We start from the raw sequence: 13,960 nt of genomic DNA on the forward strand, positions 1-13,960 counted from the left end.
CAACCTAAGACATTATACAACTGTTTTCACAGAATAAATATTGGTAAGTAGTAACTGACTTTGGGTAAAATTGTTGGTAAGTTCCCTTTAATCCTTACTGTTTGAGAGGAAATGTCTTTACTATAAAATAATATGAAAACATGAGACAAAAACAGAAAAGTAAAATATAAATAGAACTTAATGTTGAGAGAAACAAATTACTTTTGGATTTGTCTTGGTAAAGAAGAGATTTATTCAAGAAGACAGGCAAGATCTCCTTTCACCAGCGTGCAAGTTGATTTGAATATATTGAGTGTGAGGCAGAGCTCATTTATGTTCTCCTCTGGCTCTCGCCCACCTCTCTTTGCCAGTCAGTCAGCGTTGCAGACAGCGCACACAGCCTCAGTGGCGAGATGCAGATTGATAAGGGGCTCAGGCAACATAAGTGGGTGTAACTGGTGGGATCCGACACAAATACCAAACACACCCCTCAGGGCTGTGGCAGTCACGCTCCATTTCTGCTGCAGTTTTAGCCAAAGAACAAGAAATTTTTTGCTTTATGTAAAGTCATTATATGTCTGTATTTGATAGTCACATAACTGTAGAATGCAGAAGCAGCCGCATAATGCAAACTCACAAATAGTTTCTGAAGCTGATAGTAAAGTGGCACATGTCTATAGTTTCCACGATAACTTTATTCTTTGAAACTAGTTTCGAGTTAAAAATACTTCTTCTGAACGAAAACGGTAAACAACACACACACACTCACACACAGTGACAAGGTTGGGCAGATTCATCACAGTGATGATATTCAGAGAGGCACGCTTTAAAATAAGTCAGAGTGAGTCTTTCATCATTTCTACCTAAGGATGACAGCAGTCTTTTCTGTTGCCCACATTCAACAAAACAACATTTTCTAAAGGCTCCTCAGTCCCAAGACTTCAGATGAGCAGTAGTCATTGTCATGCAGAGCCCTACTGTGCAAAACGGGCCTCTCAGAAACTCTATTTTGTAGCCTATAACATTCGGAGAAACTGTCATGATGGTTATGGCAAACAGTACCTATTGTCATGCAACAGACTGTGCATGCATAGAGGTAAGGGGACACATAGTTCCTATGAGAGAAACTCAACAAGGTACAACAAACACCTAACTCTGACATTTATATATTTTGAGCAGAATAAATGTATTGTGTAACTCACTAAAGAAATCCAAAGTTTCAATTTTGGGCAGAATTCACTGCTTTCTGTTTCAGGTGATAAGTTACTCTTAAGGCCCCTGGGAGTCAAGTGGGAGCCAAGTGTCCCAGTTGGAGAACTACATCTCTCATGCTCGTGGTCATGACTGACTCTTGGATGTTAAATTGCTGTATAACGACCAGGTCATTGCTGGTGAGCTGAAATGTACGGTTTATACGGTTACATCTGAGCCTGGTTCATTTAGCAGAATTCATAGTGGCCTTAATTCTAAATACCTGATATCCAGAATACAAAGCATTTAACATGGATTTTTAAGCAACACCAAAATTATTAGTAACACTTTTAAAACCTTAATTTCAACGCACAACACAGTTGGGAGACTAAACTCGGGCAACAAAAAGATGTGTAGAGGTGAAGCAAGGTTCTGTGTGCTACTGAGCTAAACATAACCCGTGGATGTGCGGTATGTTAATCTTTGGAACAGACATGCTAATCTGTGGCATTAAGATGAAGGGAAGAAGAACAGCTTGCTAGCTATATATCAATATATTAACTAGTTATGTGGCATTTAATCAAGATAACTTAAAATAATTAATCTAAATGTGCAATACAGTTGGGATGCAGAAATCTGACAAAACAAATACGTATAGGAATAAAACCAGCAACACTCCGGTGATACGATGAGTTTTATCCCAAATGATTAACGCTTTGATTTTTAGAATGACTAATGGATGTATTTTAACGCCTGGAGCAAACTGCAGACATGCTAATCTACTACACTTGAAGCCTCTGCTTAAAGCTTCTGCAGTTGCTGAGGCAAAAGTCAAGATAAAATGTAGCTTGCATGAGTGGGTAAAGTGCTGCTGAGGGAGGATTGGAGAGGTTAGAGGTTATCGTCTGAATACATGTGATGGATATTCAGTCGTCCTTGCCGGACCATTTGATGACTACACTGCAGAAGGCTGGGATTAGGGGTCAAAGCATGGTAAATCTAGCTAACAGAGCATGGGTCGTCCTTGCAGGGCTTGATATCCCCTTTCAGCAACTGGATCATAACAGCCTTGGTCAGATAGCTGGAGGTGCCTCTCTTTCCCACTGGTGGTGTGTTGTAGAATGCCTCCATATCATCCTGGGACAAACACAGGCACAGATGAAGAAACACCTTACAAAGATTAGGTGACTTTAAGAATTTTAAAAAGCGCTAATTAGGAGTAAATGATTCAAAGTTTGCAGGTATGAAAAAACTGTTGATGTTATAAGAAACTAGACTTTCTCCCTCATGGTTGTAGGCCTCCGTCAAATTACAGTTTAAATTCATGTCTGTTCAGACTGTATGCAGTACGGACTTTGAAAGAATTCAGGGAATTCTGCTGTATGTGCACTGTGTAAGTGTGTTAACTAATGGTTGGAACCGTGTTTTTGCAGAACACTATGTCAGAGTGAAGTTGATGTTTGACCTTTTGCATATAAAATGTCATCACTTCATCATTTTGTCTTATTAGACATTTGTGTTAGGGTATGAGTTCTGGAGTTACAGCCAAAAACATTTGTGGACACTTGTGCCAAATTTGAAGAAATTCAAAGCAGTCTTGAGATATCGTGTTCACGAGATGAGAACGGAAGAACCCTGTGCATAGGGCTGTTGCTGGAATAGAGGCATAAAAACACCCTGGAAGGATTAAATCTCACAAATGTAATAAGTCTCTACTGAATTGGAAAATGGCAGCCCTTTTAAAAACCATTTAATTAAACTAACCCCTTAGTTAAATTATCAGTGTGTGAAGCACAGTTCAGTTTGGCAGCACATCAATTTAGAAAGGTGATGAGATAATTTTGTGGTAGACAGGTTGTGTTCAAAGGGGAAAATGTTATAATATCAGTTAACGTGACAGCCTGGAGGAAAACCTCTACCTGTTTCTCTATGCCTTCAAAGCAGCTGCGATCCCTCTGGAAATCACTGAAGGCTTCCTTCACCACACTGTCCAGATCCACCTTGTCGCTAAATTCCAGCTCTGGGTTTCTCTCCAGAACTATGGACACCACCATTAGCAACTACTCAAACAGTAGAGACAGGAAAAAGCTGTCAGAACCAAAAATAAATAAATAAAATAACAGCAATACAGCTGACTGTTTACTTTTTTAAAGGACAAAACCTGACGTCATAATCCCAAGGAAGCTTAAAATTAACCTCAAACCACATACACAGCCAGCTGAGATTTGCTAGAAATGGAGTCATTTCTTGATGCTGCTTGATTCTGGGCATGCTGCAGTGCTTAAACAGAGATATGTGACTTTGCCAGAATAAAGTGAGCAAAGTCAGTGTTATGCTTATTAAAAATCAACACATCTAATTTGATTTGAGTTCATCTTCATTTACTTTGGGCCCGTTTACCTCTACAATGATTTGTCTGTACTCAGGCAGTACAATGCTCTTCAGCGTGTCCTCCACCAGCAGGGAGAAGTTCATCTCATACATGGTCATGTCAGACAGGGTGGGTTGCTACAGAGAGACAGTAAAAAGAAAATGTGGTTCATGTGATAGTGAACAGCCATGTCAGCTGCTGAATGCTGTAACTGATGACCTCTAAGGGCCGTCCTCTGTGAGTTTGTGGACAGTGTGCCTGGATCATAGGGCTGTTCTCATTATTTTGTCCTCTTTTACTATTAAGTTTTATTGGAGATGCAGGAATTAGGATCAAAGTGGATCCAGATCATGACTGCTTGCAAATCATAATGCATTAACAAACAGTGCTGTGAGGCAACACCAGTTCCAACAGCTACAGTAAGTGTGTGTAAGTTTTTTTGTGTGGCAAGTCAAAGCTGCTCCCTAAATCAAACGGCACAATTCTAACTTTGCAGTAAAATTATTATTTTGTATATTGTTGTTATACAGTATGCACTAAACTTTATCAGGAACACCTGTATACCTGGTTATTCAATTATTCAATCAGCCAATCATGAGGCAGCAGTGCAGTCTTGCAGGTACAGGTCAGGAGCTTCAGTTAATGTTCACATCAAACATCAGAACGAGAAAAAAATGTGATCTCAGTGAGATGGGCTGGTCTGAGTATTTCTGAAACTGCTGATCTCCTGAGATTTTCACACACAACAGTCTCTGGAGTTTAATCTGAGTGGAGCCAAAAACAAAAACATCCAGTGAGCAGCAGCTCTGCAGACTGAAATGTCTTGTTGATGGGTGAGGTTAAAGGAGAATGACCACACTGGTTGGAGCTGACAGAAAAGCTACAGTAACTCAGATAACCACTCTTTACAGCTGTGCTGAGCAGAAAATCATCTCACAATGAACAACATGTCCAACCTTGAGGTGGATGGACTACAACAGCAGAGACCACATCAGGTTCCGGTCCTGTCAGCCAAGAACACAAATCTGAGGCTGCAGTGGACACAGGCTCAACAAAACTGGACAGATGAGGACTGGAAAATGTAGTCTGGTCTGATGGATCTGGATTTCTGCTGAGGCTGCAGATGGTAGGGTCAGAATCTGGCGTCAACAGCATGAATCCATGGACCCAACCTGTCTTCTGTCAGCAGCCCAGCCTGGTGGTAGTGGTGTAATGTTGTGGATGTTTTCTTGACTCACTTTGGGCCTTAATACCAATCAGTCATGCTCTGAATGTCACAGTGTGGCGGAGTACTGTTGCTGATCATGTTCATCCTTTTATGGCCACAGTTTACCATCTTCTAATGGCTGCTTCCAGCAGGATAATGCTCCGTGTCAGAAAGCTAAAGTCGTCTCATGACAGTGAGCTCAATGATATGATGCCATCATGTCACCATGGAGCAGAATCTCAAAAGGAAAGTTTCATCTTGTGGAATCGGTGCCATAAAAAAATGAGGTTGCTTTGAAAGCAAAGGGAGGCACCACTCAATTCCTTTCTGAAACTATGGACAGATTTGTTTTTTGTTTTTTTATGTGGACCACATTTGCAGAAAAAGTATTTTGGCAGATACTGTCACTGGTACGTAAACAATGCATAAATAGGAGCAACACTCTTAGGCAGAATTTGTTGGTAAAGACACATATGTGACTGTCATACAGGTTACTACAGCTGAAGCTGTTTGTACAGCCTCATACAGTACAGTGTCACCTTTAACCAGTGTTGCTTAAAGTATTTATCCTGAAGTGTTGTCAGGGGAGGCAGGTACCTGTGGGAGGTGGGTCCCGGCCACCAGAATACCATTGGGGGTCCTCTCCAGGATCTGCCACACACGATCATAAAAGCCCAGAGGGGTCCTGTTCAGAGAGCCATCGATCTGACGTCTGTTCAGCCAAGACCTGGGGCGAAACGAGGGTGAAATGGCTGAACCAATGCTCAGAGACTGAAATATAATGTGGATAGCTACTGTGCTACAGGAAATTGTCTATGAGTCAATGTGTATTAGATTAGATGAGATAAGATAAAACTTTAATAATTCCCATGGGGAAATTGGGTTGCAGCAGCAGCAGATAATGAGATATGGCTGTAGACAAGACAGTGCAGAAGATAAAATAATTAAAACTAAAAAGATTATACAACAAGTAAATGCATTAAGATAAAGACACATCTTCAAAGGCAGGTTTGTGAGATGAAGGGGGTGAGAAAACAGGGATTATATTCTTAGTAGAGTGTTTGAAGAGTACCTGCCAGTGTGCTGCGGCTGCAAGACATCCAGCAGGAGCTGCTTGATGTCGCTGGGGGAGAGCTGGTAGATGTCCTGCGGTGGCATGTCTCCTGCCCGGATCTTCAGCTCATGTTTCATGGCCTGGACAATCCATCTGGAGATCCACAGAACACACACGGTCCCACAGTAGCTATTAAATCACTCGCTCTAAATTCCACTTCACTGTGACTTTAAGGTGGTCTCTTCCTTTACATAAGGACTACATATTCAAAATACTTTGATGTGTCCTTTGGGATTATTTAGGCTAATTTTGGAGAAGGACAGCAAAGGACACATCCTGCATGAGCCCACTTTGCTTGACTAAATGTACAAGATTTGTCAGGCACCACATCCTGAACCTGACTTAGTCCTACCCGACTCTGATCTTGAGCATGCCGCTGAACAGCTCTGGGTTGTTGGAGATAATCCATCCGATATGGATGACCAGCTCCTGCTGAAGAACAGCCTCCCGCTCCCCGCCATGAGGGGAGCACTTGCTGTAGATGATGCCCTGGATCACCCCTGGAGACAGCGGGTTGGAGATCACCTCCTCCTCATGGCCAAATAGGCCCAGAGTCACCTGGTAATCACAGGCATTTTCACACGCACACGCACACACACACACACACACACACACACAAGGGAGCACACACCAAACCCACATACAGTTAGAAAGTTGTCAGCAGTATCTCAGAATTGTTCTGTTTGTGCAGTGTTAGTGTCAGTACACGTGCACAGACACTTGTGAGAGTGTGCACATGCGTAGAGTTGCATGTGCACACAGTACCTCCTCCGAGGTGCAATTCAAGTATCTTTGTTCCATCACTCTAAAATTGGCCTCCTCTACCAGAGTCACATAAAAGAGAGTAGGAAAAAATTACAGATCCCAAGATTACTCTTTTGTGTTTTGTTCCCTCTGAAAGCCATCTCATGAAAATTACACCTCAGCAATCTTCCTGATGAGAGGACACACTTTTATCCTTGCCTTCAGCTAATGAAATCCAGCACTCTGAAGACTTAGATGTATCATTCATCTTTACATCTAAAATGATTCTAACTGAGCAAAGGGAAGCCTGGAGCCAGAAATAAAGTTTGGAAACGATGGGCTTTGAATTCAAGGGGAGTACATTGTTGGATTTCGATACTGAAAAGAAATATAATCAAAACTTGAGTCAGAATTGACTTAAATGGGGTGGTGCCTCTTATTCCTTTCAACTGAGCTGTTATTGTAAGCAGAGGAACACAGCCGTCTCAAATTTTAAATCAGCTTTTCCAATCATGTTGAGAGGAGCATTCCCTCCAGTAGGCAATCTATATGCAGATTCACACCTTGAGCTACTTCAGCATAATGAAATGCCTAAAACTGTTCAGAAGGGTAAAAATGAGGCGAGATAACTGACACTCTTGAGAGGAGGCTAATCTCTGAATAACACTTGACAGGAAATGATGCACCGAAACTCATCCAGCGATAAGTTGGATGAGGGAGTGGCATCAGACAAAGTCCCGGGTCACAAAATATCAATTGTCTCATGGAGTGTGTCTAGACACGAGGACACGGTGCATGTTAGGATTCTGTGGTGGTCACGCTCTCAGCCTCACTACAACTAGAGCTGTGGTACACACACAATGGAGGTGAGCCATGATGGGGAATATGAGCATGCAGCTAGTCTAAGTAAGTCCCATAGGATGACAGCATGAGGAGATTACAATCATATATTTCCAATTTCATTCGTTTCTAATCAGTGAACATTAAAATTGTTGTCCTGACATGCCACTGTCCCAAACATAACAAAATAATCTTACAAAATGGAAAGTTACTACTCAGGCCCTGCTGTCTGTGTGTCCACTTACCTGCTTGCCATGCACTAAAACACTAGTAATACTGGGAGCAAGGCTGTCCACTAGCTTAGTTAAGAGACTGGCAGCAAGTCGGACAACAGACCTAGTGGGCGAAAAGACACAAAAACATTTTTGACATCATGACAGATAACAGCTAACAGCTCGGATAACAGCTCGGACTTTAAACATCTTTTTTTTTTTGTTCATTTGTAACCTGTAGGCTGAAGAGCCAATTCCTCAACTTTACTACAGCCTCAATAGAGCATGTGTTATCCAGTGTACATGTACTGTATGTGTCACCACTAATAGTATTGGAATAAAAAGACTTTCAATTCATGATCATTGCCATTCCTAAGAAATTAATAGAACAATATTAAAAGAAATACCTAAAATGATACAAGATAAAAAGGCAAGAATTTGTGTCCAGAAGTTGCTGCTAGTTACGTTCCTTATGTTCTTTTTAGCAAATCAATGCCCCTCAGATTAAAAAAGTATCCAAACATCAGAATGAAAATGAAAACAAAATCCAGAACTGATTCCTCTTTAAAATCAAAGCCGACATTGATTTTTAAATTAAACATTTTCTACCATACAAAACAAACAATTAAAGAATTAAGACATTTAGTTTTATCTGAAGCCTAAATGAAAGGTTTCCCACAAAACATTTTAATGTTCACTCATTTCGGAATTCATTATTCACAAGAGTCTCAGCGGCCTTCAAACTGCCTCCTCGTGCCTGCAGGAATCCTATGAGGGAAAAGCAGCACACATTCACTGTGGTTATCTTCACATGGTAGCCCACAGCCAGGGTTGCTATAGACACACACACGGAGTTGAAGCCATCCTCACAGAAGCAGTGAACAAATTAAGTAATTTCACTAATGGGGTCATGAATATAATCAGCTGAAAAACAACCTCCTCTTATTATATGCTGAGAATAACTCCTGTTTAGTGTGTGTGTGTGTGTGTGTGTGCGTGTGTGTGTGTGTGTGTGTGCGTGGAGTTATTCAGTGCTTAAATCTACAGAAATACGAAGGCACATCTTGAGCACAATGAATAAAATGACAACAAAGCTTTAATGTTTAGAAGGCATGATGTGGTGTCAATCCACCGATGCTTTGTTGAGGAACCTATTTCAAGCTTCACTTCCTGGCCCATGTTAGGTAAATGAAAAAGTAAATTGAACTGAGTATTGACGCTATTTCCCAGCTAGTTGAAAATCAGCCTCCGGGGCTTTTTTTTCCCTCTCCCTTTGCAGTATAATCAAATTTCTCTATGCAAAAATCCTATTAATTAATTAAACAGCATACAATAAAAGTTGTCGTGTCAGTCAACCTGACGCTAATTCAAATCAGACCACGGACACAGAAAACAATGACCGCTAAAGAGGGGAACAAAAGCTCACATGAGAAGTTGGGACAACCATTTACAGCATTAGGTCAAGTCTTTGTGAGTCAGGCCAACAATATACCACAAACAAAACTGAAATTTGGCAGCTTTGTGATCAAAGATCAAAAAGAGAAAGATTTTTCATTTGAAAACAACAGTGGACACTGGCTTTGCCAAACACTTCATTTAACATTATTTGCAACTCTATAAATAGAGAGCTGAGAAATCTAAACGTTTAAGTTGAGATAATCCAAAAGACACTAGAATACCTAATCAAGCATTACTGCAGACACAACTTCATATATTGTATGTGAAGTTGGAGTGACTAGTCAATATTTTAATAGCTTTAACATGGAAGAGATAACAGTGTTGAAAAAGCTATCATGATCTAAATAGGTAACTTAAGCCCTTGGTGCCCACTGTTTTCTGGGTACTCGCATCCAGTTACATTAGTTCTAATACAGCTTTTCCTTTTTGTCCTGATGGATTTGCAAAGTGGTGTCTGCTCTCAAAGAAACTACCACGCTCTTCCATCTAAGCAGGGGCACACTTGATGAAACAGACCTGGAGTAACACAGAGTGTAAAGGCACTGACAGCACCGTATCCAGCAGCCAAATTCTATTTCATTTGGAGTATACAGCCAGCCTTAGAGCGGTGGGTGATGCTGCAGAAGAACAAAACAACAGAAACAAGGGTCCAGCCTCTGTGATGGTTAATGGGGAAAGAAAGCAAACACTGATGACAAGCTCCTCGACACATCTGAGTCGAGGCGCTCACTAGCTCGGCCTTGCTGGCTTGGTAAAACTCATGACTGTGTGAGAGGTAGCCATCCTGTCAAGATTAACTTGGTGCTTTCACCCGAAATAGCTTTACCTAGTTAACGTTATACAAGAGGCTCAGATAGTAGTCTACTACTGCAGAAAAATGTGGGGCTGGCATTAGTTTCACTTAAAAAATAGCCTGAATAATGCTGAGTACAGTCAGTATTGACAGTATTTATATTCTTAGTCCTTTCTGGAAGTGCAGGTTTTTAAGCTTTAAGTCTCAACTTTTATTTACTAATTTACATAAGCTAATAGAAGAGCAGAAATAACAACTTTTGGAAATATCTGAGTCACAAATCCAGACCTTAAATTTGGCAAATCAATAATCTCCGGTTATGAGGAAATTCAAAGTAAAACTGGCTGAACCTCACACAGCTCTTTAGCGAGCTAGCTGGCTAAATGAGACAACATGCAGTCTTCAGTCCACCTCTGCCTGAACATTACCTGTTTCCCATGCACCAGAATTGTGGTGATGTGAGGAGCTATAGAGCTGGCGAACTTCTTGATAATGGCAGCAGCATGGCGCACTGCCAGCCTACAGTTCAGCCAGATTAAATAACAGTTATTTTAAAGCGTCGACAAGAGAGAAGATTTTATGAGGACGACAAATGGGGGAAAGAACAGGTATAGACACAACACATCATGGTTCACAGGACCCAACAAAAAATACATTTCTCACATCTCTGTCATTTTCTAATATGAACTCTGACCTTCTTTTAATTCACACTAAATTATTCAACAGAGCAGTGACTAATGATGACAGACACAATCACCTGGACAATATTATAAAATACAACGTGTCTCACTGTAAGTTCAACAAATGTATGCACTGTAAGTATGTGTGTATGTGTGTGAGAATATCAGACCAAAGCTTTCTGCTGCCAGCTCTCCTGTAGATTCTCTCCAGTTCATCCATCAGGTTCTCTGGAATCACAAAGATGTTTTTTGTGTTTCAGCATTAAAAACATCATAAAGACAAATGCAGTCATATGCAGATGTACCCCTCATTCTCTGTGATAAGAACTTCAAACCTACATATTCAAAAGCATAACTGACTAAAAAGGACTGGTGAATGCAACAAAACTGAGTTTTCCAGCAATTCTGTGGCCTGACTGTGAATAGTTAATATTAATATTAATGTCAAAGCTGCTAATTGGTCACAATTCTGATACGATACATTTAGTGAAACTGAAAATCTCCTGTCTAGTCTAGTTATTGAAGTTGTTCACTCACTCTTTGTGAGTATGTGCTTACCATCTTTGGCAAGGAAGTCTGGTCCTTCTCTCCTGAGCAGGATGGCTGCAAGCTGAGCCTGACTGGCCAGGCAGTTGGAGTCCTGCACAACGACACACATACAGAACAACAAAAAGATTAACTGACTCATGCAAGCAACGCACAGTTATGCATAAAAACATTTACAGATAAACAAACACAAATTCAGTAAACACTAACAAGCCACACTGAAATTATTATTCTTTGAAAAAGTTGTTTTCTGTAATTCTGCAATCTCAAAAAATGTATTAAATAAAAATAGCTCCAAGGGATAGATCACTAAAAACATGATAAAGTCTAATATAGATGTGGCTTTTCAGACTTTTATGTTGGTTTTTATCCTGAATTTCAACAAATCACAACTGCAGTTAAGTTGTGGTGAGGTTTTAATTCTGAACACTTGAAAGTTTAAAATATTCAGGTACAGAGCCAGACTGCAGAGAGCTGTTAATAATTGTGCGCTGACTCGGGCAGACCCTGGTATGGAGAAAGATGCTTGAACATATTAATAAGATTTTATTATAATGGAACAGGAGACAGGTGGCCAAGTGAGCCTTGAAAAGAATGAGTTTTGTCAATGAGTCGACAGGAGGGAACAATGAGTGCAGAGAGTTTAGCTTTCACACAAATAATGAGGCAAACCTTTCACAGGTGGACTAACTGGAAGTGGATTTGTGAATTGTTTATCCTCCTGGGTTTGTGTTGATCATTAGGAATAATTTTCTAGTAATATGAAGGTCTTTCATGTTTTATTTTCACATTTAAATGTTTCAACTGAGTAAAATCTGATAGTGAAATTTAGATATTTTGTGGTCTTCCTGCAGGACGGCTGCACGTCTGACTGTTTCTTTTTCCACAGTTTACAATGGACAATTTCCTACTCTGCAGTCCTTGTCAGTTCTGACCCCAAATGCTCACCTGTTTGGTTAAAATACGATCATTAGAGTAGTATAATCAGGCAGCAGTTTTATATAATGGTTAAAAAACAATGATGTCCAGCTGTGAATGACACTTGTATTTTTCTTATGAATTATATTCGTTTATCCTTCTCTAATTTACTCAGAAGTATTAATTTTAATGGAAGTCATTAGTCTTAGTAGTTATTTGTGGGCCTTTTAGCCCTAAAACCGATCAACTCACGTGGAACTTCTGGATGATCTCATTGGTGGGCTTGTGCAGCCACTCCTCCACACTGATCTCTGGCTGCTGCTCCAGGTCTGAGGCATTGGGTGTACTCGTCTGTCTCTTCACCTTGGAGTGTTTAGGCAGCTCCAGCTCTTCAAAGCTCTTAAACTCTGTGATCCTATGCACACACACACAGAGACGCATTACACTACGTGTGCTAATCGTATGTAGACAGTAGATCCAATATGCAGTTTTTGTACTGCTTGTTTTTCCCATCACCATAACTTTTTTCCCCTTTGATTCACATATGACACAACAAACAAAGTAATGCTGGCATCGTTCCTCTGACATTTTGTTATTTTACACTAAACTGAATTACTGATCCTGAAAACAACTTCACATCAAGTCAGTTGTACAGCAGCAGTTTAACATTTATGACAGGGGCAGAAGCATTGACCTCTGACAAATCAAGCATAAAGAACAGAGAAAGTTCTTACTCTGCCTCGTTGACACGCAGGAAGTCCAGCTGCTCCACCACTGCTCCAGATATCAGGGTCTAAACGGTTGATGAGAAAAAGAAACATTTAATAATATGCACAGCGATTATTCTGTCAATAAGGCTGCAATATACAAGAGGTTCCACAGTAATACACATATGAATATGGGTGAAGAAATGTATGAGGAAATCCTACTATAAAGGCATACTCCAGAGCACAAAAATACAGGAGGTGAGGAGACAGTGCTGTATAAATCCCCAAGGGGGGTGTTAGCTGGGTGACTCAGCAGACAAAACAACTGTTTGAATATTGCAGTTCATAACAAATAACACATGGAGTAGTAAGGTGTGAACTAAGTTCACTGTTTCAAATTTTACAAATGTGTAAGGCTGCGGTAACAAGTGAGTGTCTAACACAGTAATGTGATGATAAAAATTTGAGCATGTTAAAAGCGTAGCTGTGTAGGAGTAGAGCACAGTTCAATACAACTTGCTCCTGTGGTATAAATGTGATATTAGCCATTCCAACTGAAGTCAACTCCAAAACAAAAATAAGAGGCAGATAGGAGAAGAGCAATCCTGCTCCCCATAACAATGAGATGATGAAACAGGGAAGTGCTTCAAAGCTGTAGGAGTTAGCTGTGAAGTGAATAGCAAATAGGAGAACGGAAGGAAGAACTTTAAAGCAAAAAAAAAAAAAAAAAAAGGATCATATGAGGAAGTCTCTGCTGAACACCACAAACACTCTGGGAGAGAGGTTAGGTTTGGGAAACCTGTCATAAGTTTGACAAAGCAGTTGGTTAAAGTTACCAATGTGAAAATAATTCTAGTTTTACCTTGGCCTTATTTTCCTGCTCTTTGCCATCATGAGGATTGATAGTGTTCAAAATCCTGCAGCTTAAACCGGGACAGTCTGCTGCAAACTGTTTATATCATTGATTCTAAATTCATGAACTCTGCTGTGAGTAATCCAGTGGGTTAAACCAACAATGAGGAGGCATCTTCACATAGGACATGAATAAGGCAGCCAGAAAAATAAAGGACATGTTTGTGACGCTACAATGAATCAAAAGGACCATTTTAGGACCAATATTGGCATTCATTATCACAACTGAATGTACTAATTTTCATGATTGTGATTGGAAGTTTTCAGCCTGCCCCCCATATTTGTGGT

The 13,960-nt window shown here is 40.4% G+C and overlaps 1 protein-coding gene across 3 annotated transcripts in view; it reads right to left on the reverse strand.

The window, feature by feature from the left end:
• Positions 1-656: 656 nt before the first annotated feature.
• The window catches only part of phkb (phosphorylase kinase, beta), a 96,145-nt gene continuing 82,841 nt past the window's right edge, over positions 657-13,960 (reverse strand). For 2 of the 3 annotated variants that reach the window (XM_041063938.1, XM_041063768.1), the window contains 11 exons: positions 12,788-12,846; positions 12,306-12,468; positions 11,148-11,229; positions 10,760-10,817; positions 7,692-7,782; positions 6,215-6,420; positions 5,821-5,955; positions 5,346-5,475; positions 3,571-3,678; positions 3,090-3,230; positions 657-2,307 (listed from right to left, as the gene is read on the reverse strand). In XM_041063938.1, coding sequence (XP_040919872.1) covers positions 2,170-2,307; positions 3,090-3,230; positions 3,571-3,678; positions 5,346-5,475; positions 5,821-5,955; positions 6,215-6,420; positions 7,692-7,782; positions 10,760-10,817; positions 11,148-11,229; positions 12,306-12,468; positions 12,788-12,846 — 1,311 coding nt within the window. In that variant the 3' untranslated portion in view covers positions 657-2,169. Of the gene's footprint in view, positions 2,308-3,089; positions 3,231-3,570; positions 3,679-5,345; positions 5,476-5,820; positions 5,956-6,214; positions 6,421-7,691; positions 7,783-10,337; positions 10,429-10,759; positions 10,818-11,147; positions 11,230-12,305; positions 12,469-12,787; positions 12,847-13,960 lie in introns of all 3 variants that reach the window. The other variant, XM_041063848.1, reaches the window with a different exon arrangement.

Source organism: Toxotes jaculatrix, chromosome 1 (assembly GCF_017976425.1).
Source record: "Toxotes jaculatrix isolate fToxJac2 chromosome 1, fToxJac2.pri, whole genome shotgun sequence".
In the NCBI taxonomy this organism is placed as follows: Eukaryota; Metazoa; Chordata; class Actinopteri; family Toxotidae; genus Toxotes; species Toxotes jaculatrix.